Source organism: Lethenteron reissneri, chromosome 52, assembly GCF_015708825.2.
Source record: "Lethenteron reissneri isolate LAM-NWPU_2019-01 chromosome 52, ASM1570882v1, whole genome shotgun sequence".
Classification (NCBI taxonomy): domain Eukaryota; kingdom Metazoa; phylum Chordata; class Hyperoartia; order Petromyzontiformes; family Petromyzontidae; genus Lethenteron; species Lethenteron reissneri.
Genome location: NC_083830.1, coordinates 1,037,795 through 1,065,690, shown reverse-complemented (window position 1 = coordinate 1,065,690; position 27,896 = coordinate 1,037,795). Strand labels below are relative to the sequence as shown.

Genomic DNA, 27,896 nt, shown 5'->3' with positions numbered 1-27,896 from the left:
ATGTGGTTGTTTTAGCTTTGGGAGGAAAGCAGAGAACCTGGAGAAAACCCAAACAAAGAGAGCAAGGGGAGAACATGCAAACTGTGCACACAGAGACGCTCCGGTGTGGAATCGATCCCACGTACTTGTTACTGCGAGGCACGTTGTGACCACTGCAGCGTCTCCCCTAGTTCTAGTGCCCACTGCAAAAAGCCCCTGCGGTGGTGTGCTGTGAGTTTCTTGGCCTCTGTCCACTCAAAAGTCCTGAAGTTGAGCTCTCCACCGGTGGCGTTGCCTCTGAGGGCCCGCTGCAGGCTGTGGTCTCGACGGCTCCAGAAGATGCGCGTCGTGCTAGAGCCCAGGTAGCCTCCAAAGCAGTGTGCTGTGAGGTTGCGCCTCTATCAGTGTGCCACTTATGTGCTATGAAGAAGGGCCGTTGCCTGCTTATATGTATATTCGTTTATTTTAAGGCCACAGTGTTATTGACAAATTTGTTGTGTTTTTTTTATCTACCAGGAGTTTTTTTTAATGAAATCTCATTCCACAAGCACAATTACACGCAATTGATGATATTAAAAAGTGCGTACAATCTAAATGTCACACTGCTATGTGTGCAGTTGAAATTGTCAATTGTTGAGGTCTGTGTCTGCCAGTGCTTCTGTGCTGGTGTGCATGTTTGCGTGTTTGAATGGGGAGCAGTGGCGCAGTGGTTAGCGCACTGCTACGAACCCGGCGGCCCGACTTAAATTCCCGCTCATGACCAATAACAGTGGCAGCGAATATGTCCACAGGTCCCGGGCCTCCCCTCGGTCGACTCAACCTCATATAAGTACCTGGTGCGGTGGGTAAACATCACCAGGAGGGAGATAAAGGTGACCGGGTGTGGTGTTGCCTGGCCACCCACTACCTCGTGTGCTATGCCAGCCTGCAAAGGTGCTTGCTAACTGCACATTCCCCAACAACGTGTTGCAGGCTATAGGGGGGATCTTTGTCTTTGTGTGAATGCTTGTGAAGCCAGGTGCATGGGAGCAGCTGCGTGGTTGTGGTGGTTGTGCTGCTGCTGCTGCGATGTTGTGTTGTTGGCTCATGGTGACAATTGCTGTGGCTGCCCGCTCCCCTGGAGGATGTAAACGACCCCTGTAGCTCCGTCTCATGTTGACATTGCCTCTCACCAGCAAAGTATGGTGTATTCACACAGACAATCTAAAGAAACGAGCCTCTTTTACCAAATATTTAATCTGCTTCCACGGAGTAAATCTGTTGGCCAAATACACGGTTACATCATCACATGGGTTTCCTCCAGGTTCTCCAGTTTTTCCCATAGCAAAAAAATATACTACCGTGTAAAACACACGGAGCCATGCGAGCGCCGCTATGGAATAGGCATGTAACACGATGCCTGCACTCAAGCAGAATGTCTCGGATCCTGTGGCTGGGTGTGGACACTTTCTTTTTAAAAGCAAATCCCCATTATTATGCCTGTTATTGGCAGATCCCAGAAGCTAAGCAGTCGGTTAGCCTGGTCAAGTCGTTTATAGGAGACTGCCTGAGAATACCAAGCATTGTCGGCTTGAGCTGTGCAGGAGCCAGGAGATGACGGTCTTATCTGAGTGGAGCTTGGAGCAGGACCGGCGCTTGGGTGGTAATGGCGTGGCTCGGCACACCAGTACCAATTCAGGTGGTGGTGGTGGCCCCCACACAACGGCTCCACAGGCCCCCCACCCCCCATGCGAGAGGAACCTTAGTACCTGCTCATATCTGGGTTCTCTCCAGCTTCTCTGTTTAATTCCCACCGGAATCCAATGTCTAATTTAATGGAATGGGCCAAACATCTCAAATACTGAACCCTCCTGAAAAAGTCTTGAGAATCGGTGAGGTTCTTGTGGGGAAGTAATTGGTGTTATTGGTGTTGTTGTTGTTATTATTGGTGTTGTTGTTATTATTGGTGTTGTTGTTATTTATTGGTGTTGTTGTTATTATTGGTGTTGTTGTTATTATTGGTGTTGTTGTTATTGGTGTTGTTGTTGTTGTTATTTATTGGTGTTGTTGTTATTATTGGTGTTGTTGTTATTATTGGTGTTGTTGTTATTATTGGTGTTGTTGTTATTGGTGTTGTTGTTATTGGTGTTGTTGTTGTTATTGGTGTTATTGGTGTTGTTGTTATTGGTGTTGTTGTTGTTGTTATTGGTGTTGTTGTTATTATTGGTATTGTTGTTATTGGTGTTGTTGTTGTTATTGATGTTATTGGTGTTGTTATTGGCGACAGCGCCGCAGCTGGCTGCAGTCCCGGATCGCTCTCACAGTTTATCAACCGTAACCACACCTCGTACCTTACCCACGTCCTTCTTCACTCACCACCACTCTTCTTACTTTCATCTTCCATTACATTTTTCATATAATTTATTTTGTTTCATTATTTTCATTATTACTTTGGCGTCGCCCGAGTTTTGGGTGGCGGCCGATCCCTGCACCCAAACCCGCCCGCCTCCGTGTTCACTGCACACGCCTCGCGGCGCTACAACAGCCGACAAATGCCGTTTACTGCAGTGCCACACAACTCGCCTCAACTGCCGCATCGCACAGCTGTTGGGCAGTGCGAGTAAACGAGGCCTGTTGCTTCGATTCACGAAGCTGGAGGACGCTGGCTGTATTGTTCATGCGGCGCGGCTTAACATCCGCCCCGGGCACGGTTTCTACCAGCAACGTCCTCACAAGGCACCTCTTCCGGTACCATCAGCGACTGTGAGCTTGGCGTGCCCCAGCATCGCCAGCAAGTGGGAGATCTACGTGCTCCGTCCAACGTTCACCACCATCAGCGAGTGGGAACGCGAAGCAGACTGTCATCTCCTCAACACGAGAGAGTTGGCTTGCCTGCTGCCCAGCACCACCAGTGAACGGGAGCTCTGCGAGGTACGTCCATCCTGCTGCACCACCTGCGAGCTGGAGCACAGAGCGTGGTCAGCTAATCCACTGGACTTCGTGTACTTCTGGCTGCTCCATTGTACGCCCCGCCTGCGTGGTTCTGCACGCCCGTGTACGCGCTCAGCGAGTGTTTACACGGGCGTGTTTGCATCCGCTACGTACGGGGAAGTGCTTGCTGATAGCGTGGAGCTTGGACAACGACACCTCGACTTGCTGCTCAGGGCAGCTGAGCCGCTGATTGGAGTCCATCCGAATCCGGGCCCCTTCATCCGCACCATCGTTGCAGCACGGGCTGATATAATAGGGCTACGACATGCACCATCTCTTCATCATCTGCACCTGCAACCCGCACTCCTGAGGACGCTCTCTGTCCTTGGGCTTCTCCGAGGCCAACGTCGGAGATCGCATCGGCACCGTGGTTGCAGAGGTGGCAGGGGCCGCCGTTCACAGGTCGACCTCGAACCAGCCAACTCCTCTGTTCCCTCGACGCCTCACCTGCACGGATCTTCACATCTACCTTCACATATCCGCCTCGGTCTGCTCAACGCACGCTCCATCACCAATAAATCAGCCCTGATTCACGATACCATCTCGGACCACCACATCGACCTTTTGCTCATCACTGAGACCTGGTGCAGGCAAGACTCCCCGCCAGCTATCTCTCTGGAAGTTGCGCCCCCAGGATACAAGGTTCTACATAAACCTCGCGCAACTAACCAGCGGGGTGGTGGCTTAGCGGTCGTTTACAATGCTCACTTGAAAATTAAAGAGCTCCATCTACCAATGGCTCAGGCCACATTCGAGGTCCAGTCCGTATCCCTTACTACTAACAACGAGTGCTTTAACATTATTTCCATCTATCGCCCTCCAGATGGCAGCATCAACACCTTCGTAAATGAGCTTTCGGAATTCCTATATCTGATTCCTAACCCATCTCACAGGCTCGTGCTTACAGGCGACTTCAATTGCCCCGGCAATACCCCAGCCTCCATCGATAGTCACCTTGAGTCAACTTTGGCCTGCCATAACCTGGTCATCACAAACTCAGGCCCCACCAGAGCTTCGTCAACAAACGTTGAGAGCATGCTCGACCTGGTTCTGGAACCTAACCAGCACCGACGCATCACTGCACTGGGAGTTTTCCAAACTGGTTACTCCGACCACCGCCTTATACTTTCTTCCCTCCATTTTCCGAAGCCAATCACCATCAAATTCACCCGCAACTTGCGTAATTTTAAGGGTATCGAATTTTCTGCTTTTCGTCACCTCCTTGCAAACTCGCTTTCAATGTTATCCCCATCATCGGATCCAACCGTCTGCGCTCTCCAACTAGAAGCTGACATGAGGGCGGCGCTGGACAAACTAGCTCCATTAAAATCACGAACCGCTAGGCAGTCTTCTCACGACACTCACTGGCTCTCAAGAGATGCCATCATTGCTAAGCGAACCAGGAGGCGTCTTGAACGTATCGCATCCCGCAGTGGTCTACCTGCTGATCGACTTGCTTACAGAGTCGCCTGCAGGAAAACTAACAAACTGATCCTTGTCTCACGTTCCTCCCACATTGAGGAACGCATCAAAAAAGCAACCGGAAACCCGCGCATTCTATGGAAAACTCTCAAAGATCTTCTCCATCCTGGTAGCACCATGGTCCCTCACCTTAGCGATCCCCTTGCCTCACTGAAACTTGCCACCTCTTTTAATACTTACTTCAACAACAAGCTAATCGCCGTCGCAAACTCGTGCACGTCTACTGACACATTGCACCATTGTACCCCGCTCATGGTACCTAAAATTGTAAGCACTAACCCAGACACTCTTCTAACTATGCTAAAGCCTGTGTCTACAAAAGACGTTTTCGCTTTAATTGAATCACTTCCTTTGAAGTCATCTCCACTCGACGTGCTCCCAGGTTCCTTGTTCAAGCAATGTGCTCCGGAACTCGCCATCATGATCAGGAACATCGCAAATGCCTCCTTCTCTTCGGGGTGTTTTCCGTCCAACCTCAAATCTGGCCTGGTTTCTCCCTTGTTAAAGAAACCAAATCTAGATCCGGATGACCCATCTAGTTATCGTCCCATCACTAACCTCTCGAACCTCTCTAAACTCCTTGAACGACTAGCCCTCGCCCAGCTACAACCACACGTCACCTCCTCCGCAAACTACTGCAACTTCCAGTCAGCTTACCGTCAAAACTATTCCACAGAAACAGCACTCACCAGGGTGCTCGATGACATTTTAACGATCGTTGATTCCGGCTCAACTGTTGCACTTGTAAGTCTGGACATTTCGTCAGCCTTCGACACCATCAACCATTCGCTCCTTACTTCCCTCCTGAAATCCGACTTCGGTATATGCGGCTCAGCACTCAAGTGGATAGCTTCGTACCTTTCTGACCGGCAATCCTCAGTCAGGGTGGGCATGTCCACATCGCCTGAAACAAGAGCATTATGCGGGGTTCCCCAGGGCTCTGTTCTAGGTCCCCTGCTCTTCACAGCCTACACTTCCCCGATCGGCCGACTCATTGCAAGCTTCGGTGTTAAGCATCACTCATACGCGGATGACACGATTCTATTCACCGCCATCGATTCTAGCAATGCATCTGGATTCGAGAGGCTCTCGGAATGTACCACCGCCGTGCAACAATGGTTCACTGCACACAACCTAGCCCTTAATCCGAAAAAGTCAGTGGCCATCATGTTAGGTACCAAGCAACGTCTCAATTCAGCAGCACTCCCCACACACATACACATCTTCGGTCATAGCATCAAGTTCACCAACCACTTCAGCTACCTCGGTGTCATCCTAGATTCAACTTTATCCTTCGACCGTCAAACCAACCATATCATCAGCTCATGTAACTTTCACCTGAAGGCTCTTAGACACATACGTCCTCTCATCTCTACTGAAATTGCCAACACTTTGGCATGTTGCATAGTTGGGTCTCGCCTTGACTATTGTAACTCCGTCCTTGTCCGGACCTCCGCTGGCAACCTAAGGAAGCTTCAAAGACTACAAAATAACCTAGCACGCGTCGTCATTGCCCACACTCATCCCCGCCTCGACTCACTAGCTCGTCTCCGCGCTCTCAACTGGCTCCCCATTGCCAGTAGGGTCACATACAAGACCGCCTGCCTCTGCCACAATGCCTTCATATCCGCCTGCCCGCCGTATCTTTCTTCATTACTGACAACTTGCAGCTCAGCACACGGCAGATGCCTGCGCAGCGCGACTCACGACCTCCTCTCAATACCAAGATCCAGGATGGTCATGTCTACGCGCCGCTTCTCGGTGGCAGCCCCAACAGTCTGGAACGATATCCCTCTGCACATTCGCAGCATCACCTCAATCGCCTCCTTCAAGAGACACTTAAAAACTCACCTCTACAATCATGCTTTTGAGCGACTCTGAGCTTGGCTCCGCGCCTCTGAGTTGCGGCCACTACGTCTGCAAATTTGCGCGCGTTACAAATTGTACTATTATTATTATTATTGTTGTTGTTGTTCGAATTCGCACTGGGGATCCAATGGCCCCTGAGCGTCCGCTCTGCCGCTTCTCGCGTCCCTTGAGCCACCAGCACTCGACTCAACATCCTTGAAGGCCACTTGTGCGGCGATTCGCCCCATCGCGTTTCAACTGATCGTCACGACCCATGGTCACAATATAATTCATGAATGTAGCAGCCGCTAGTGGCTGGAGGGTCCGTGCGATCGCAGTTCACATAATAGAGTGCACATTTAAAAAGTTGACTTTCTCGCATGCAATTGGATGCACCGATCTTCGAGGGCGATAAACAATGTTATTTGTTGGATTCATGCATTGCGGCACCACTTTCCTAAGCATTCGAGCGAGAATGTTTGCGAGTGGCGCTGTCTTTGTGGGTTCCGCGTTTACGAGGCCAGGTCGCCACAGGGCTGGTGTGCCAGCCGCACAATGGGCTGTTTCGTGTTGCACGCCGGTCTGCCTTCATCACAAAGGCTGCATCGCGTGTGGTGTTTTTCTCCGGCTAAACAAACAGGTCGCGTATTTCAGTTATTTAGTCGTGCAGCTCACAGTGCCGAAACCTGCGGCTGCTGCTACTGTGTTTTCGACAACGTTAAAACACGTGTAGCTGCCTTTTCAAAACATGATTTTTGTCAGTTTATGTTTTCACCATCAAATAAGTATTTAGAGAGGTCTTTGCGAGGCAGGTATGTTGTCTTTCATACTGGCTGATGGGTTTTACTTGTTTAACTGCTCTACGGGGGCCATAAGGGACTGTGGGTAGGTTTAGCGACCTGGGTGCCTGGGCTCGCAGTGGCTGGGCCCTTGGGGGCTATGCCTGCAGTGGCTGGGCCTACATTGCCTCGGCCCTCAGTGGCTGATAATTCAGGGGGTAGGCGCACAGTGTCTGGGACAACAACAGTGGCTGGACCCTCCGTGGTTGCACCTGCGGTGCCTGGCCCTGAGTGGCCGGGCCCTGAGTGGCCGGGCGTTTGCAACATCCATGTTCTTTATTGTTGGAGGGCCACAACTCGCTCATTCAACCGTCAACCCCAAGCTCCCACAGAACTGTGTTACTTGAAGCCTGTGTTTTTTTTAGGGAAAATTATGATGCGCAGTGTGCGTTGTGATGGTTATACTGTGTCTTGGGATTCACGAGTGTAAGTTTCATATTGTGTGATTAAAATGTTATGATGCAATGCACACAGCCTTGATATAAATCTTACATCGAGCTGTAAATGAATGTGATCTCTCGCTCCTTCACGGTGCGAGTGACCACTCCAGCCGACTTTAGAATCGCAGTGGAGCTCCGATGCGTTCACGAACATCGGCGGTTAACGCATCACGTCTGCTGAGTATAGAAGACAGGCATTTAACAGTTGTACAATGATTTATTACTTTGTATTAAAGTTTGCATTTATGTATTAAATTTGATTCTCTTTTATGAATGAAAGTTCTGTAGCATAGAATTGAATGTTAAAAATATATTTATATAGAAATTATTGGCAAATTTAAAATATATATTCCGGAGGCACAAAATTATAAAATGTTCTCTGAGTTGCAACGCCTCTCGTGATTCTGGTAGTGCCTGACGAAGGGCCATTGTCTAAAGCATTAACTCATGATTTGTGCTTTTTAGGCAGTGCGCTTGTTGGGTAGCAAGTTGGTAACGCTCGCACCTCAGCAAGAAGGGCCTGGGTTCGACTCCTGGCTCGGGTGACTTTCCGTATGGACTTCGTGTGTTCTCCTCCTGTTGCATGGGTTTCCTCCAGGTTCTCCAGTTTTTTTCCCAAAGCTAAAAAAGATATAAATATGTACCGTTATTGCTTTAAACATTCCAATGCTGAAAAAATGCCTGCAAATGACTTAATTGGTATTACACACGGCAGCAGCCACATCGCCCACGTACTGTGAAATGGTCTTGGGACTCGGTGAAACTTTCCTGGGCAAACAAGCGGAATAATAAAAATAAATGACGGTGCTGGCCATATAGTGGCCATACATTCATCTTAAAATTGCCTATTTGGTTACTTCTTAATAGCAGGTGGCTCGCCCGGGCACGTCCTCGCACAGATTAACTAGGATCGAGCGACACAGAAACTGGCTCAGAGAGTGAGCGCGGTGTCCACGTAGCCATGCAAACCTGAGCAAGCAACCGTATAAGAAACAATGCCGATGACGATGATTGCTTCGACTTGTAGTGTGTGTGTGCAGTGCATCTTAGGTTAATAGCATAACGTATTGAGTGCCTATAGTTAATGTGTTTAATCATTGAACACAATGATGTAAGCTAACACTGCGTTGTGTGCGGGGGTCATGGGGGTCGCGGGGGTCGCGAGGGTCACGGGATTCGGGCTCTGTGCCACTATCCCTGTGAGCTGCACTGGCTTCCTACCCAAACGCAAGTGGTAAACTCACCATGGCCCTGATGTTTCGCTATGATCGACTCCACAATGAATACTTTGTGCATTGTATCCCCCGGGTGGACAAAGGAGGAGATCGGTCGCAGTGCTTTCTACGCCACTCCTAATCGATGCTTGCCATGTACAAGCTCGACGGCGACGGTCTGCAGACTAAACGGCCAGTCAAATAACGGTGCTCATCATTTCTATTGTGTCTTGAGCTCGTGGTGGAAATTCCACAACAATCGCCACTGAATCATCATCCATTGTTACCTATTTAATTACCCTGGAGGGATGCTATCGATAACTAAGTTATATTCATGTTAGATTCATACCCTTGACGCTGTTATGTACCGAGGCAGCGCATTTACTCCGAGTGATGTGCCGGCATGGGGACGGCAGTGTTCTGTCGAGTCCATGGCAACTAAGTTTGTTGCAAAGGGTTTTTGATGAAGAAATATTTGTCTAGAGAGCACATAGAATCGGCTGTCGTGTGACCTTTGACTGCGATCAATCATATGACAGAGGTCACGGTGACCCTTGCCTGTCATTTATTTGATTGATGTTTCCCATCTCACATGTCTGTTATAGGGAGCAGTGATCAGATTTGTCCGGATTTTGGCTATAAAATTTCTCTACATTGAGAAACGGTGCTGCGACCATTGCCAGTGATGTTTGCCGTTAGTGATTCCCCCACTACCACAGGCTTGAGGCAATGGCTCCATTTCTGTGCTGAGTCAATGATCCCCCATGCTGTCTGTCTGTCTGTGTCTGCAGTTCCAGGAAAGTGTGAGCAGGGAGCTGCAGCTGGAGAAGGATGCATCCTTTTGCCTCTGCGTGGACGGGCCTTTGTTTCTGCGGCAAGTGTGCCATCCAGAGGCCTCTAGAAAGGTGTGGCGCCCGTCGTGCAGGGAAATGGTGAACACACACGTCTCACAACAACAACAACGACTGCCGCTCACCACTAAGTGGCGTCGACGTCACCACGGCACTTGTGCCTGACTAGGTGCAACTTGAGGCCACGCGAAGTGTCGAAGGTTTGCTGCCAAGAAGAGCAGGAAACACGTGTCGAGCACGTCACGGTTTCTCCTTTCGGGGAGCATCTGCACAAATGCACGCACCACCATTGCACATCAGCTCGAGCGGCGCTCGCCACCAGACACGAAGCATTCTGAGCGGGCCCCTGTGTTCACGCAGGGCGTCTCTCTCCCACACTGCTTCAACTCCTACTACGACCTCCGCAAAGAGTTCGCAAAATGCTGCTCCACCAGCCAGGAGATCAACATCTGGACCATGGCTGATGGTATCCTTCACCTTGGGAGGCGCTCTGCATGTGCTGATTTTAAAGCTAAGTTGATCTGTAACGATAATTTTCCAGGTGCTCGTATCAAGGTTTGGGTGGCCACGTGGCGGCAGTGCAGTGGTGGCACTCGTGCCTCACAGCAAGAAGGTGCTGGGTTTGATTCCCAACCCGGGCGACTTTCTGTGTGGAGTGTGTCTTCTCTCCTCCTGTTTGGCATGGGTCTCCTCCACGTTCTCCCATCTTCTCCCATAGCTAAACACACACAATGTAGCCGGTATTGGCAAAACATTCCATTTGCAAAATAATTTACCTGCAAATTACTCATTTGGGATGACACACAGGAGCAACATGGCCCCCTACTGCGAAAGCTTGACAGGATCCTCCTGACAGAGTCTTGAGACTCAATGAGGCTTATAATCAAAAGTGATGACAATAATGTTCGTAAACAATTTTAATTTAACTACGATCTGACAAACGATTTGCATGCGGACGACTTCAAGATTTGCATGTGAATATAGGTGATCATGTGATAAGCATTGCAGTTACATATCCAAATACTTTACCATCATCATTTATAATTAATGTTCTAGGAAATGTAAATGCGATAGTGGTGGGATAGTGATGAACACTAGTGCCACCTGAATTAAATTCCCGGCCGCGGCTTGCATCAGTGGCGAGCGACATCTGAACGGGTCCTAGGCTCTTGTGAGGTATCGTCATACAGCCCCAGTGGTCGACACAGCATGGAGAGAGGCATTCATCCAGCAGTGGATTGAGGGAATGCAAAATATTTTAGTTTTTACTGCGTATCAAGTTGTAACTTAACCCCTAGGCATGTCTGCACCCCTTTTTAAGACTGGGGCGTCGCTTTTATGAAAGGTCATGGAAGTAGTTTTTGTCTGGCATTACCTTTAATAAAATAATGAAGCTCATCTTGTGGAGCTGGCTGGGTGCTCAAAGGCCAAAGCACTGGGCTGGCACTGCTGAGGATTTGAGTTCCGTATCGGCACAACCGCCCGTGGTTCAAGTGGGCTCTAACTTGGAGAGTTGATCGTCTCTGCCCTGTTTCTAAACACGAAGCTAAAATCTTGGCGCTCGCGTCCTTGACGCCTCGTGCCAGCGCTGGGGGTGACGCGCGACGCCGACGCCGAGTTCGGCGCAGCGGAGGCGGCCGCCATGAGCAACATCGTCCTGGCGCTGGCCGCGTCCCCCTACGGTGAGTTCATCTTCAATTTTGACTTAACTTCTGTGACTGCAGGAATTAATATTCTTTGGTTCTTTCGGTAAAGTCACATAGATAGAAAAATTATAATGAAAATAAAGTGAATACATTTTTTAAAAATCAAATCTAAATAATAAAAAACTTAAACCACTACTGTAGACTGTAGCCTGGTTATTAAGTTTGGTGAGTGTACTGGTAGTCTATAATGTAGACTGTAGTCTGGTTATTAAGTTTGGTGAGTGTACTGGCAGTCTATAATGTAAACTGTAGCCTGGTTATTAAGTTTGGTGAGTGTACTGGCAGTCTATAATGTAGACTGTAGCCTGGTTTTTAACCTCGGTGAGCGTACTGGCAGGTTAAGAACCAGGCTACAGTCTACATTCGTGGTTTTTGTTTTTTATAATGATGTAGTTTTTGTTATTTTATTATTTTATTATTTTGTATTCACTTTCTTTTTATATCTACGTGACTTTACCGAAAGAACCAAAGAATATGAGTTCATCTTGGCCGCTTGACCCTGACCGTGTGCTCCTCACATTTGAACCCTGATATGTTATTATTGAAACCATGTGTTCTAGTTTGCTTTACAGTGCACATGAGAGAACGTGTTCTCTGGTCACGGTGATGTCTTGGCTGACGGCCGTAGAGGTCTCCCTCCATTCGTAGGCCTCGACTCTTGGGGGTGCTCGGTGGGACTTGTGAAATAATCGCCGAATCGTCTTACATGTTTAAAACAACCCAACACATCTCTACAAATGCACATACAGAATGACTATGACGATTTACACATGGTGCCATAGATAACTCTGCTTATTTTACATGAATTTTAGACTAAATTCTTTAATTAAAATAAAAAGGTTCAGTCTCCAACAATGGAATTTTGGTAAATTTAACTCATTGATAATTACATCTATCCTGAAATTAGTTCTAAGAGTAAACATCAGTGGCTAAACCACACTCGGATCCTCGTGATATAACCATAAATATCTCAATTTGAGGCACTTCTGTGACCTGATGGAAGTTCAAAGAGAATATCTCTTGAGCCACCAAATATAAATCACTCCCCTTACCGTTCCACTGCCCACAGCAGGCCCGGGCTCAGGAGCTGCTGGCGTGGGGCTAACGCCGACAAACGTGTCCCACCCCATCCGAGAGGAGCTGGAGCCAGGCCTGGCTGCTACTCGTTGATATTTCACTTTCTTTGTTTTCATAGATCACAAGTTCTCTAACCCAGAGGAAGTGATGAGTCAATTTGAGTCGGGAAATTGGTAAGTCCCGTGAACGCATTTCCACCTTGATTTGTTGCGTTGATTCCTGACCCCACCAGGCCAGGCGTTTTACTGACCTTGTGCCACGCCGTGGGCCGTCACTGTGCGTGCGTGTGGTGAGCGATGGCGTAGTGGTTCGCGTGCTGCGCTATGAACTTGGCGATCCGAGTTCGATTCCTGCTCCTGGTCAACACCTGTGACGATTATCTGAACCGGTCCTGGGCCTCCCCTACGTCGACTCGGCCTCAAATGAATAAATGGTGTGGTGTGTAAACATAGTCACTGGGGAGACAAAGGCAGCCAGGGCATGAGCAGGCCACCCCCTCGTGTGCTGTGCCGACCTTCATCGGTGCTGTTCGCTAACAGCACTTGCACCAACAGTCTGTTAAGGCTATACGGGGGATCTTTGTCTTTGTGTGCGTGTTTAGCAGCCATTACAACAGTGTGCATGGCGACACGGTGGTGCGTGTGCGGGGGCTGCCCTGGCAGTCGTCCGAGCAGGACATAGCTCTGTTCTTCAAGGGCCTTAACATCGCCAAGTGAGTTCCCGTCCAGCAGTGTGCACCGCGCGATTGGGATGCGCTCCCATTATTTGGATTCGTTCATAAATGAGGCCCAAATACAAACATTTTGACGAGCCTTCAAAAATCAATCATAGCTTTGGATGCTGGAGGCCTTGAGGCACAGTCCCCTGCAGAGTGCCTTCTCCAAGAGTGACAAGAACATGGGCCCGTAGTGGGTGGGGCCCGGTCAGTGTGGGACACGGAGACGGCGACCGTGCCGTTGAAAATTTGAGCGGCAGGGCAGAGGACAAGAGTTGTCGATGGACTCCGTGCACAGTTGTGGGCCGTGCCGGAGACAATGTTCTTCACCGCCTGCTCTCCCCCTCTCCACTCCTGCCACTAGGGGAGGAATCGCCCTGTGCTTGAACCCGCTGGGCCGGCGCAACGGCGAGGCGCTGGTCATGCTGCAGGACGAGCAGCAGAGAGACTTGGTGCTCAGCCGGCACAAGCACCACATGGGCTCGCGCTACATCGAGGTGACGCGCACCGTGGCCCCCCGCCTCCCACCCTCCGACAGCGTCGAGTGAGCTGGGCCGAGCCACGCACTCACCTCCTCTCCACCCTCTCGCACTCTCACCCTACATCCTGACGAGGTTTGTCGGATGATGTGCGAGACGATGCGAGTGATGGCAACTATGCTGTTTTGCAGGTCTATAGATCTTCTGCAGAGGAATTCTCAAAGATAGCAGTTGGTAAGTTGTTTCTCTGACGGTCTCGGAGCTTGCTTGTTCATGTTTCCTCGCGGTTGGTCACCTGCAATCAGTTGCTCACTTATCCACATACGCGTGTGACCAGTCGCGCTTGACCAGCCATCATCCTCGTGACAATTCCTCAATGAGAATGCTTATCCATGCGTCACTGTGTCCGTTCATTCGTCTGACCTGGTGTCGGCATTGCGCTTGGCCCGCTATCGCCCGTCCCCAGGCGCGTCGAGTGAGGTCTCGCAGTTCCTGGCGCACGAGGGTCAGGTGATCGTGCGCATGCGGGGGCTACCCTTTGCGGCCGCGCCCGACGATGTGCTGGCCTTCTTCGGCGCGGCGTGCCCCGTGACGGCCGGCCGCCAGGGCCTGCTCTTCGTGCACCACCCCGACGGGCGGCCCACGGGCGACGCCTTCGTGCTGTTCGCCGGCGAGGAGTGCGCGGCCGCCGCGCTCGCCAAGCACCGCCACATGCTGGGCAAGCGCTACATCGAGCTCTTCCGCAGCACGGCCGCCGAGCTGCAGCAGGTGCCTCCCGCGTACCCGGAGCCACCGCCTCGACGCGCTGGCGCCGGACGCTCTGTCGTTGCGCTCGCCGTTTCTCGTTGTTTAGCCGGGTGGTGCCGGCGGTGGGTACGCTGTGCGTGGTCCGTGATCTGGCGCTGTGGAGGCAGCAGCGAGGGTTGGTGAATCTCACACCGATGTTGTGAAGCTCCCTTCCTGTGGGTGTCGAGGAGGAGCTGGCTCACCAGCAGAAGGCGGTTAAGCAGAAATCTTCCGTCTGTATGGGATAGAGTGTTTCCCCCTCGCATGCGTGGATTTTCTCCAGGTAATCTGGTTTCTTCCGACATGTAATCACTCAATAACTACCTGATAACACCTTAATACATAGACAAGACACAGTTGGCACCAACTCACAGCGTGGCTGACTTCCCGTTGTTGAGTTTACTCTGCACAATGATGTTATGTCTTGTCTAATGGAAGAGAAATGAATATCGATGCCAATTTCGAATTACTTGTATCTCACTGTTCTATTCAAGGGGTGGCAATGGAATTGGTGGCGAGTTATTCTTAATCGTTGGTCAGTGTTGGGCGATGCTGGCGATACTGATGAGTCCATAGTGATTCTCGTGATCTATCGAGATCCTGATGTGTTAGCACAAGCCCCTTGGCCAGGTACGATTGTTCGAGGCGTTCATAGATATTACAGGTCCTCCCTTCAGCGGGCTCTGCCAGCGTTTGTGGCTGCAGTGGACAAATCATTTGGCTCTCACATGCACATACCGCTTGCGTTTGGCCAGGGGAGGAAGTAGAAATGGATTGGGCACGGGCTCCAGGACAGTTGTGATGCTCTGCAAGAGAAGGACTTGGAGCTTGGTGGATTTTGTTCTGGCTGGCACAAGCAGCGTCCGGCTCTTTGAAGATGATGGGTGATGGGTGATGCTACCAGGCAGACAAGGTCCACAGCTGGCCGTGCCCGCTCACGGAATGACCACTGCCGCCTCCTTCCCAGGTGCTGAACCGCGTGATGTCGACGCCTCTGCTGCCTGTGGTCCCCGCGCTGCCGTCGCCATTCCCCGGAGGGCCGCTGTGCCCCAGCGGGCCGCTGACGCCGGGAGGGCCGCTGACCCCCGGCGGGGCCCAGCGCGACTGCGTACGCCTGCGCGGCCTCCCCTATTCCGCCTCCATCGAGGAGATCCTCGACTTCCTTGGGGAGTTCGCCGGCGATATCCGGCCCCAGGGCGTGCACATGGTGTTCAACCAGCAGGTGGGATCGTGGGTGCAGTCTCGGCCTAACACCACCCAATAGCAGAGCTCAGCTGTGGCTCCGAGGGCCCGCGTGTGAAGCTGAGAAGCCGACCAGCATGGCGAAGTATGATCAAACAACCTCTGTGACTGAAACAAAAAAATACGTGTTTTTAGAATTGAACTTATAGATAAAGCAGAGCAGTACACACACCGTGCAGTTATGGGAGCATGTATTTTAATTGATTTTGGTCGACCCATTTAATTATCTGGCCGGATGGCGCACAGGTAAAGCGCTCGGCTCATGACTGCAAGGTCGAAAGTTTGAATCCAGACTGGGGGTCAGCCTTTCATCTCTCCGGAGTCGATACAACGAGTACCACCTGAGGGGGTGTGTACGCACCTGTACGCTGGTCCACCCGGCAAGGAAGCAGCACCCCCTTGGCTGTGGACAGCTGTGCGGAGAGAGCGCCCCTCAACTTGGTGCTGGTCCACTCGTCTGATTCACACTGGGGCTGCCACCCAAGTAGCCGACGAGTTGAATCAATGTCATTGTCTTCGTGCAGATGCGCCATCACCTCGGTGCGCCTCCACGTGCCTCGCTCTCACCCCCCGTGTCCCCCCCACCCCGGCAGGGCCGCCCGTCGGGCGATGCGTTCATCCAGATGCGTGGTGCGGAGCGCGCGGCGCTCGCGGCCCAGCGCTGCCACCGCCGTTCGCTGAGGGAGCGCTACGTTGAGGTGTTCGCCTGCTCCGCAGACGAGATGAGCGTCGTGTTGCTGGGCGGCTCGCTCAACAACAACGGCCTCTCCCCACCGCCGTGTACGCATGAACAAATGCACGCATGAACAAATGCACTTACGCGCACGCACGGACACACACGCACGCACACGCACTGTGTCCTCCTGTCTGTCACATGGAGAAATACATTGTACATCGAGACCTTGGGAAACCACATGACAGAGATGTTAGGGGCCAACCGGCCTTCCTGAATGAACTGGACTTGGGAAAGGGTTTTTATTTTAACATTGACCTCATACTGTCACTCACATCCTGGAAAAGACAAATCAGCATCAAGAAGTACAATGTTAGTAACACTGTTGACAAGGAGGTTAAAACTTAGCTGTAATAATTATACAGATTGGTCCAAACCCATTGGCTGATCGCTGCACCGGGATGATCCCGATTGGTCAGGTGGAACAGCCACAAACAATCGACGGTCTGCTTGACCAGCGAATATTTGATTGGCCAAGGGATTCAAAAGGAATTTATTCTGGAGTCTGGTTAACATTGTAATGGCTGAAAGCAGGTTCTAGAAGTATGGGTCGTGAGAGGTATGAGGGATGGTAGAGGAGAGAGCACGAGGTGCGTTCAAGATCTCCTTGAATTAAGCCGACCTTAAGTGTGCGCCGAACTCTTCGGCGCAGAAGTGACAACGATACTCCGCCGGCTGGAGACCACATGTTGCCGTGGCACTGTGTTTACTGACGTGCAGCACGGGAAGGACCGAGGTCGAAGGTGGAACACCGATGGCGTTCGGTGGAAGAATGAGCCTTGCCATGAACATGCGACACAAGACGTGCGGTCGCTGATTAAACAAATTATCCTTATGGTGGTACCCCAGGGTACCAAATAATACAAAATGGCGGAGGCAATTTATTTCTGGGACACAATTTTTTCCAGGGGTGTACTTAACTCCGCGACATCCACGATGTCGAAACGCAGCGAGGACGATTGCGCCGAAACCCTGAATGCTCGTATGCACCATAGTGCATCGTGTACAGCTCGTCGACAGACTCGAAATGACTATCACGGACATTATGCGAGAGTGGGACTACGATGGTACCCCGGGGTACTGCCATAAGGTTCAAATCCTGACTGGGCAGCAGCCAGGAGCTGTGCGCCACTGCTCCTTCTGCATAGATCCCTGTGAGTGAGTGTGTGTGTGTGCTCACTCAGCGGCTGTACCGTCCCTAAGGCTGGCAATAGCTTATTTGTGTGTGTGGGAGGAGGAGATGGGAAGGAGAAATTTTACCCAAGTTCGATCCTGGTCATGCACAACATAATTTGCGGTTGATATCTAAACCAATCCAAGTTGTCCTTGGGATTTAGTGACCTATGCCTCGTTGTTGGGGAGATGAAGGGACCCTGCCTGTTGTTGTGTTGGCCATATTACACTTTGCCTTATAGGATGTGCCCCTCGTGATGCAAGGCTGAGCGAAGCGGCTTGTGTGCACGTCCGCGTGTTTGTGCGCGTGCGAGGACAGGCCTATCGCCGCCGGGCATGCTCACCTTCCCACCGCAGGGGCCCATGTTCGGGCCCGAGGCTGCCCTCTTCCCGCACCCGATGCTGTTGGGACCGCCGCACCCCCCTCCGTGCACCCCGACGGGCGGCTTCTATCAGCCGGCTACGAGCACGCAGCTCTTCATGAACTACACGGCCTACTACCCCAGGTGGGCACCGCGCCCGGGCCGCGCGCACCGTGCTGAGGCCAACGACGCATTCGCCAGGCGGATGTGTCACTGTCTTGTGGAACTGGGAGATGATGCACTATCTCAACTCGTCATTGTGAGGCTTATTGTCTGTGTGTGTGTGTTGGGAGCAGTGGTGTAGCGGTTAGCGCGCTGCGCTACGCTACATACCTGGCGACCCGGGTTCGATAATAGCACTTGCCCCAAGTCTGTTAAGGCTATATGGGGGATCTTTGTCTTTTTAGGTGTGTGTGTGAGACACTTGTCCCTGTGTGTGGCGAGCAGCCCCCCGGTGTCGCCGAGCACCATGGGCTTTTTCCCGTCGCCCCCCGGCATGGCGCTGCCCCCACAGCCTGGCGCTGTGGTGCGTATGCAGGGGCTGCCCCATGGGGTTGGGGTCAAGGATGTTCTGGGTTTCTTCCATGGGTACCAGGTGTGTGGCCGCTCCACTTTCATCCCTCCTGTGTGTAGCAACGTCATCGTGCTCCTCCACGGTGCCCCTCCATTGCTGCCATGCCACTCCATCGCCTGTCAACAAATTGTCACGATTTGGGTCAGAATCCCAGTGGTTGCTAGTGCTACGGGAACCTTTTACATGCAGCATTTCTGAATTATATTATTCCACTCGCTCCCAATCCATTCCTGGATACTTTTTAAGATCACACTCACCAACTTCAAGATCCTTCATTGACTCTCCTCTGCCTATCTCCCCTTTCATCTCACCATACTTCCCTCCACATACTTCTGCTCCAGCTACGAAGGCTATCTGCCAATGCCGCCAATTAACCTTTGCTCCTTCTCATTCTCCATTGTTGCCCCAAAGTCGGGGACTCCCACATCATCCGTGCATCAACTGCCTGCCCCTGTTCAAGTTCAGGCTCAGGGCCTTCCTCTTTGCTTCTCTCTCTAAAATTAACATGCTCTGTTCCTGTGCAGGGTTTTGACTTGTGGTTACATTTAGACCGTCTGTAGAATCAAAGAACATTGTCTTGCAATGAATCTGGTCTGCAGATTTCTGCTGCTGGATAACATTTGTCTGCAAGGCCCCCATAGCATACTGGACGAGAGTAATATGTGTTTGTTGTGTCGAGAGACGAGTGAAAGCTGAGTTACGAAAATGCTGATGTGGGGATGGTGTAAACGCGAGTGATGGCGGTGTGTCCCTGTGGGAGAATCTAAACGTGGGCGTCCGCTTGCCGGCACGCCAGGTAATGGCCGGGGAGAGCGCGGGCCACATGGCGACGTGCGGCCCACCGCGCTCCACCAAAGAGTGGCTCTGTATCTAGGCAAGGGCAGGCCTCGGCAGGTAAGGCGCCAGCTTCTCCCATGCTCTGCTTGGTGGAGTCTCCCCGTCGCGGCTGCGGTGGTGGTGTTGGTGGCGGCGTGTCGTAGGTGTGGCGTTGTAGCTGTGGTGGTGCTCGTGGCGTGGTGTGGCAATTTGCGGGTGTGGCGTTACGGCTGTGGTGGCGGTGCTGGTGGCGCGTGGTGGGCCGAATCCTCGTAGGTGGGGCTGTGATGGAGGTACAGGTGTTTTTCCATTGGCGAAGCCGCAGGAATCAATACTTTTTTAGCTGATTCAGTAACGCTGCGTCCTTGCAGTGTACTGGCCCTGAGACAGATTTGAACGTTTTGTGAGACCAGCGCATTACAGGTTGTTTCTGGCTCGACACGGCAAATAACCAGTGGAAGCCACCCATGTTTCAAAGGCCCGTCGCTGCCTTTGCTCGAATGTGCCAGTAGAAAAGGGGTATTGGGTAAGCTGGGAGTGAACGAGGCCAAAGATTATTTTAATTCAGAATTTTATGATTACTGCTATTTTAATGCAAATCTTTGTTGGACTGTGTTTCGTCCTATGATCATAGACGAGTTGGTGGAGGAATTCGTGTCATGTGAATTGATACAATGGGCTGGGACATGGATGAGAACAATTAAAAGAATTGAAAAAACATCCAAATTCTGTAAACACGAGGTATTGATATTAATATTTTTAAATTGTACTTATAACTTCCATGCAAAACATTCCAGCCTCATGAAATATGATTGTTTTGTTGGTGTCGAGGCAGAAACACGACCGCATTGGTGTCATCGTCTGGAGATGCATGCAGCCTCTCACCACTGAAAATCGGGGAAAGTACTTTCCACAAACTAGATTCGAAGCTTTCGTGACTGCAGGAATTACTCTTTGGTTCTTTCGGTAAAGTCACGTAGAAAATAAAATCAAATAAGAATAGAATACGACGTTTTGGTTGCAACACAAACAACCATCATCAGGTAAGAATTAATGATGAAAACACAGACACGGGAACAGCATAGGCACACATGCAGAGAGAGACGCACACAAAGACACACCAAGCGAGACACACCATGCATGTGTGGCTGCCTATACTGTTCCCGGGTCTGTGTTTTATCATTCATTCTTACCTGATGATGGTTGTTTGTGTTGCAACCGAAACGTCGTATTCTATTATTATTTTATTTTCTACGTGACTTTACCGAAAGAACCAAAGAGTACTTTCCACAAACAACAGTAAAGACAATCGAGCTTTCAGGCATTAGTATTGCGAGTGAACATCAGAAATATATTATTCAAAAACATGTATGAATTATCGTTAGTTATCTATATTACTATTGTGCTTCGGGTGGCGCTAGGAATTTAAATGTGAATGTTTTTTTTAATGTGTTCATCCATTGGTGAATGGACCGAGACCATCCATTCATTCTTCTTCAGTGCCCGGTTATCGCACAGGCATCTATCTGCCTGCATTTGAATCCCAGTTCCCAGCGGCACCAGCCAAGTGCTCCGACGCTCGACCCCCGAGTTGTCACCCAGCCACCTCCATGTGCCGTGCCTTTGGTTGTCGGATATTCAATTTCTCGTGTGTATTCCCCCTCCACTTGCCCAAGTGCTGTGCCCGTCTCCACAGCTTCGTGTGTTTTTGTGCCCATCAACTCGAGGGTACGCGCGTTGGCGTGTGGCTGGCGTTTCTGCGTCTTTGAACAAACGTAGCCCTTGTGTCGTGGCGTGCGTCGACTCATTTGTGACCTCTGGCCCTTGCCCTTCCGTCCTCTGCCCTGTCCCACCTCCCCTCTTGCCTTGCGCGGCTTCGGCCTTCCCCGCCGCTACCATGGTGTTCCCTGCCTCGCGCCTCCCACCCCGCGCGAGATAGGTGAGCGCGGACTCGGTTCTGCTGCTGTACGGGCTGGGCGGGCAGCTGAGCGGCGAGGCGCTGGTGTCGTTCCCATCGGCAGACTCGGCACGCCAAGCGGTCGCTCATCTGCAGCACCATCGAATGGCTGGCCAGGCCATCCAGCTGCACCTCGCCTGAGCCTGCTGCGGCTTCATTGCTTCAGCTCTGTCTTTGTTGAACTAAAGAAATTGGAAAGCTCTGCCTCATCTCCTGTCATGGTGTAGTCTTCTGTAAGCTGCCGGACCTGCCATGGGACTCCACTGTAGGTCTAATCTTCACAGGATGATGGGCCACTTTGCTTCCATAGGTTGTTTTGCTGATGTGCGCACATTACTGCTCCCTTGTGTTCATGCTACATTTTAAACACTCATCGTTTTAGAATCCTGGTTCATGTATGGCCTGGCAGCACTCATAGTTGGGTGCTTCTGGGCTATGCATTCATATTCCTCAATTACAACAACCTGAGATTTGGATTTGACTAATTTGCCGTCATGTCAGTAATTGGCTGCTATCTGCAGCCGACCAGCTGTGCTCCGCTGCTGCGACTGGAACACTAACAGATGGCAGAGTAGTCCATTGTGTTCAGGCTCTCAAGCCCTTCTCAACATGGCCAGCACTTTCGGACATACACGTGTCATCCTCGCTAAATTTCAGTGATTGAAACCTCCTTTTCCACACCCAAAACTCATCAATTGTCCTCGGTTATGAACTCGCTTTTGCAGTCCCAAGTCCCACTCAAATGCAGAACATAAAACTTTCATCAGCCTTAATGCAGTCCATTCGCCTCCATTTTTATTTGTTTCCCTACAGATTTTAATGCCGCCACCAGAGGGGGTATGGGAAGCCAGCCTCCTTGTTCATCCTCGCGACACTGCCAGGGCCGCCTACTTGACTGGTTTCATTGGGCGAGCTTCTGATTGTCCTCCTCTGCTTATTGGATAGTTTTCACGTGCTGTGAACACGAACACGAACAAAAACTGGTTTAGGGCAATCATCGATTAAAACGTTACAGAAATCCAAAGCACCTAATTCTTTGTGGGTTATAATTCGCAACGCTTTGAGAAAAATCACGAATTTAATATTTCAGGGATAATTTTGAAAATGTTGCTATTCACTGTACTTCACAAGGACACCAAGCGTCATCTCTAAATTTATTGAAATTAAGTATGCAAGGAAAAGACTTAACATTTCCTAAAAAACCCCACCAATTTGATTGCTCTGACTGGTGCATGAATACTGCAAGGTGAAATGTACCGCTGATGTGTGAATTCGGAAACTCCTTTCCTCTGCCACTTTAGCCATCGATATTGCATTTACACAAACATGGCGATGTACAGTGAGTGATGTGCCCTGGTACAGTTTGTTCAAATGCCAGTAGGTATCAATAAAGCATCTTAAAAGCAAAAAAAAAAGTTAAATGATTTAGAAGCAAATGACACCCAATTGTTACGACTTCATTTTCCCCAAAACTATGGCAACGGCGATAGAAAGTGCTGCAGAGCACTGGGCAGCAGCCGCGTGTTTCGGTGCAACAGTGGAGCCTGGAGGTCGCCTGGCTGTGTTACTAGGAAAAGAACTCGTGACCCGGCAAGATCATTCCAGTCGTCCTCCCTTAAGTCCACGTTTGTTTTGCAACGTAAATGTTGACTTAAGAAGTAAATAGTTACAGTGGACTGATAGGCATATATATTTAGACCAGCAACTAATAATGATTTATATAATTAGTTGTATTTGGTCGTGAATTAATGGTATTGAAAGGATATTTTGTTCGTATTTGTAAAGTTACTGATTCATCAAAGTTGGCTTGACACTTTGTGTAACAAAGGCACTCTTGGAGTTTCTATAGCGGCACGGCTTACAATTCGGATCTGAACAATTGGACACTTTTTCACGATTCTTAACATTTTTTTATTTAGGCGACGTAATTATCTGTCCAAATCCGATATCACGAGGAACCCTTCACCACCGGATAGACAAACATATAGTTTACTGGTGAGCTGAATCAATAATGGCCCATAAAGGCTTATACACATTATAATTTTGTCCTTAGGTGATTATGAATTCCTATTGAAGGTTAGATCATTATATGGCACACGCCAAAAATGTATTATGAATCATAAAATTGTCTGTGGAAATCTACACGTTAACCAAGTGCTATGATGTTTTGAATTGCTGCTTCGTAATTTGTAGCTTTGATTTATGTACAGTTGATCGAAAAAGAAGAGGTGTGTTAAATGATTGAAGATGGCTTTTCTAATGGTATCTGTTTATTGGCTGCCATGTTGGAATGTGCTGCTCTGGATGTGAATGACGAGCCAATTGTGGAAATCATGGAAGTTGCACAGCCTTCTCTCCACTTCTCAACAGCTGCCGCATTCAGTTTCTGATGAGGGATGCAATATAACCTTTCTTATGGAGTGTGCCTTCTCGTGAATATTAGGTTATATCAACACTTTAACAGTTTTTTTTCTCATTGGATTAAGGTTGAGCGTATGCTTCAAGAATGTATCCTGGGGGCAACTTAGCTCACCTTTTTGACAAATTGTCACTTAATGTGAATGTTTTAATTATTAATTAATTAAAGTGCAGTGTTGCATATTTAATAATTTATAGGCCTCCAATGTCAATGCATAGGCCTCATTTATTTAATGCAATTGCCAAATTGTCTTATTTTTTTGTAAGAAACTAAAAGTAGGGGGGAAAAGCAACGTACAAGTTTGTAAACGGAAAGTACCACAAATGTATATGTTGTAAGATTATGCAAGTTTATTTCTTATACAGGATGGATGTATTTTGCTCTTGAGAACAACATTGGCCAATGTCGTACCCTGCACGTGAATGGATTGTGGACTGAACGCTACACATTGTGAAATGTAGCCACAATGTATTTCGTCCAAACTATATTCTTGGCAAAATGCAAGCCCAGTAGTGCTGGACTGTGCACAGAAACCTGGTGCAGCCAATCTGCCTTCACTGGCTGTACACGCTCTTTTAAATGCGTGTACAAGACACATCTGCACCTTAGTTTATTGCAGATTGTAATTCATGGGTGAGCTATAGCCATAATACACGACTGCCTCTATTGTGCTTGCTACACAGCAGCTTGCTCTTGCAAACTCTGTTGGGGCCTCTTGATAATGGCGGTGTTAAAGGAAATGTCTTGTGCAAGTGTAATAAAGGACTCCTCGCATTACACAAGAACAGCACCAAGTTGACCAAAAGGCGGCACAGAAGGTAAAACAAAACGAAGAATGCAATTACCCACCGTAATACTACAGACTGCCTTGAAAGCCTTGCGTTCGTTGTAATTTTGGTGCGATGGATTGTATGATGTGGCCGACTGGCTCAGAAGGCCGATGCTCAGGTTGTTGAGCACTACATCTGCACTCGTGTCCTGGGCTGCTACTCAGAATTTAATTAATAAAATTAGGTCCCCAGGTGTAGTGTGATGAAATGGCTCAGTCCAACCACCCATTACTGCACCAACTCCATCATGTAAAGTAGCTTTTGGTTTAAATGTGTAAAGCTTTGCACGCTTTACTCAGAAGATTTGATGTGTGCACATGAACCACTAGAGTGCAGTCTGATGCTTGTGAAGTATTGGAAATGACGGCAGGAACTTCTTGACGGGTAACACACTTTTATTAAATCTTGACGTGTCACAATACAACGTGTGGTCTCTATTCTTCTGACTATACACTCCACTTGACTCGTGTAGACCCTATGCCTCTGGCTACACACCATGCATTCGACTCGTGTAGACCAGACCCTATGCCTATGGCTACACACCATGCATTCGACTCGTGTAGACCCTATGGCTACACACAATGCATTCGCCTCTGGGTTACACAGAGTCCCGGTCCCGTTAGGACAGCGGGACTAGGTACCGCAGGGCCCTATCTCTTCATCCCCGTCTTCATTCTTCGCTGGTTACATACTGCCCTCACGCCTGTGTGCATCCCCTTTTATAGCCCCTGCTCACGGGAGACGGAGCTGATGCGGACGTCGACGTGAGCATCGCTCCTTAGTTAACCAATGACGACGCGCTATCTCTACGATCCGTTTTCCCCAGCGCGTGTTAACACTACTCAACCAATCACACCGCGCTGCCACCCGATCACTCCCTCTCAGCGCGTCACCGGCACACAGCCAATCAGCACCACGTAACCCATGACCTCGCGCTGACCCCTGATCCTCCACCGTCAGCGCGCGTCACCACATACACAGCCAATCACTACGCGCTGGCACACGATCCCTACCCCAGCGCGTATCACCACTACACTTGTGTAAAACAGACCCTTTAAGGGATATTCGTTGAAACTTGATGATGTTTACCTCCAGGTTATTCCATACCATGATGGCTGGTTATGCTATGGTGTAGGCATCAGGAATGGAATTTTTCACTATGAAAGCAAATTCTGGGTGAATGAAAATTACAATGCTTTTCTCCGAGGTGACTGCTTAGATCCATCGGCCACAAGCAGGCCTCACAGTCCTTCTGCAGCGTCCTTCGTGCACAAATCGCATTGTGTGGGCTGGGGTGCATGTTCTCCAGAATAGACAAAACATTCCCCAGAGCAAACATACAATTTGCAATTTGGAAAGAAATATCATAGTTCTGAACTGTTACTTTTTACTTATTAAAAAATATGATGGCAATGTCGATGCGTTTGTTTTCTCCTGGACGTTTAGATAGCAGGTGATTAAAAGCGAGTATTCTGAGCTCTAGGAATCGATATTTTACGTGACACGATGAATCGTTTCCATCATTCTTATATCGGATAAATATTTGGTGTATCCTAGGTTTAAGAATAAATGTTAGGCCATTAATAGATGATCTCAAACTCTGAATGGGACTGCTCAGCAGGCCACTCCGAGAGCCACACGTCACCTATGGGCTCGAATTACAGGAAACACATTCTTACGTGAATACTGGATACAATTACCTAATTAGATTATAATAAACCTGGAGTAGGATGATGCAGCTATTGTCAAGAACAGAAATAAAAATTTTGTTTAACGAGGTGAGAACTAAAGAGACCATAAGTCTCATTTGCAAGTTTGACTTGGGGTACGCAAACACGACGAAATAAACAAGTACAGTATAACAAGATATTCATCGAGAACATCCCGAATGCTCAACACCGAAGTACAGGTGAAGTACAGGTGAACCGGGCCTGTGTCCTTAGCACTCTCCTCTGAGTCCTGGGCAACATACGCCCATCAAGAACATCGACTAAACACATCCCACCTCCGCTGTCTCTGGCGTATCCTCGGCATCAGATGGCAAGATCGCGTTCCCAACACCTCAGTCCTCAACTTGGCCAACATTCCCAGCATGTACTCTCTGCTCAGTCAGAGGCGCCTGAGATGGTTTGGACACCCAAGGACGTCTTGTACGGCGAGCTGGCATCAGGCACGCGGGCCACTGGTCGCCCGGTCCTGCGCTTCAAAGATGTCTGCAAATGGGACACGAAGAGCTGCGAAATCAACCCAAATGACTGGGAGAAAACTGCCGATGACCGACTCAGCTGGCAACAGGCTGTGAAAACAGGCCTCAGGAGAGGCGAGGAGAAAACCCGCACCGCTTGGCAGACCAAGAGGGAGCGACGTCAAGAAAACGCAACAAACACCTCCGGAGCTGCCACCGCATTCACTTGCCTCTGGAGCTGCCACCGCATTCACTTGCAATTGCTGTGGCAAGGATTGCCACTCAAGGATTGGCCTACTAAGTCATTCGAGGCGCTGCAAAACCGACAGCTGACCTGGTCAGGCGCTAAATAATGTTCTCGAGACACAAGCCGATTGTAAGAATCGGTGTAAAAGCGACGATGGAGAAATCTCATCAAATGAAATACATTTCTTGTGACAATGTTGCTCCAAGTATAGTTCGTAAAAAGGGTGTAAAGTAAATATGAACAGTCCCCATTGTTGCGCAATATAATTGTGTAGAGGAGTAGTGGAGAGTGGTGGCGTCGTGTGCGCTGTCAGGTGCGGTGACCTCACGGGACGTGGGGTCGCACGCGCTGGGCAGTGCACGCGACATCACCCCTCCGAGGGTATATAAGGGAGACCCCGTAACGTAAGCGGGGTCACTATAGGAACGGGGATAGTAAACAGGGTGAAGAGGGAACCAGGGATAGTGAGAGGGATCAAATAGGGAGTCTGGGGAGAAGCCGGTGGTAGCCGAAGAGGTGCTTCTCTCTCCGGTCGGTGGAGTCGGCAGACTCCACGATCCGACACGAGAGAGAGACCGGAGCTAGCCGGCAGGGACCCAGACTCAGAGTAGGACCCCTAGCCCCTGGGAGTTGTGTACCCTGTGTAGTTTTGACCAAGAGTAATAAACCCTGGCGGAAGCCCCTAAGTTACCTCCGTCTCCGAGTACGTCCGTCGGAACTTCTCTACAATTGTATAGCGCTCTCCACGCGGTAAGCGCCTTGCATCTCGACGCGGCCATTGCGAGGGCACCCCCAGCGGCAGCTGTCCCCGTGTGGCACAGGGCGACGACGCAGCTGGCTGAGTTCTTTGGGAATTTGGCCAAATTTCGACCACGATGTTACGTGCGGTGCTGTCCACGTTGGCCGAGTCTCAAGACTCGTGTGTCATTGACGAGGAGGTTCCTGCCCAGCCCGTGGCGGCAGGGGGCGATG

The 27,896-nt window shown here is 49.9% G+C and overlaps 1 protein-coding gene and 1 long non-coding RNA gene across 6 annotated transcripts in view; one reads left to right on the top strand and one right to left on the bottom strand.

Annotated features, from left to right (window-relative positions):
• Window positions 1-23,918, top strand: part of LOC133355927 (epithelial splicing regulatory protein 1-like) — a 30,899-nt gene extending 6,981 nt beyond the window's left edge. Inside the window, exons 3-16 of one of the 5 annotated variants that reach the window (XM_061573356.1) lie at window positions 9,564-9,677; window positions 9,984-10,089; window positions 11,210-11,305; window positions 12,525-12,579; window positions 13,008-13,118; window positions 13,486-13,618; window positions 13,792-13,834; window positions 14,067-14,368; window positions 15,354-15,608; window positions 16,222-16,408; window positions 17,854-18,040; window positions 18,344-18,491; window positions 19,267-19,364; window positions 21,226-21,360. In XM_061573356.1, coding sequence (XP_061429340.1) covers window positions 9,564-9,677; window positions 9,984-10,089; window positions 11,210-11,305; window positions 12,525-12,579; window positions 13,008-13,118; window positions 13,486-13,618; window positions 13,792-13,834; window positions 14,067-14,368; window positions 15,354-15,608; window positions 16,222-16,408; window positions 17,854-18,040; window positions 18,344-18,491; window positions 19,267-19,344 — 1,815 coding nt within the window. In that variant the 3' untranslated portion in view covers window positions 19,345-19,364; window positions 21,226-21,360. Of the gene's footprint in view, window positions 1-9,563; window positions 9,678-9,983; window positions 10,090-11,209; window positions 11,306-12,524; window positions 12,580-13,007; window positions 13,119-13,485; window positions 13,619-13,791; window positions 13,835-14,066; window positions 14,369-15,353; window positions 15,609-16,221; window positions 16,409-17,853; window positions 18,041-18,343; window positions 19,365-21,225 lie in introns of those variants that run through there. The other 4 variants (XM_061573355.1, XM_061573354.1, XM_061573352.1 and 1 more) reach the window with 4 other exon arrangements.
• LOC133355931 (uncharacterized) lies at window positions 22,098-27,894 on the bottom strand. The gene is made up of 3 exons (XR_009756800.1): window positions 27,616-27,894; window positions 26,498-26,705; window positions 22,098-22,198 (listed from the first exon to the last, which is right to left on the bottom strand). It is a non-coding gene; the product is annotated as an uncharacterized LOC133355931 (long non-coding RNA).
• Between the last annotated feature and the right edge of the window lie 2 nt (window positions 27,895-27,896).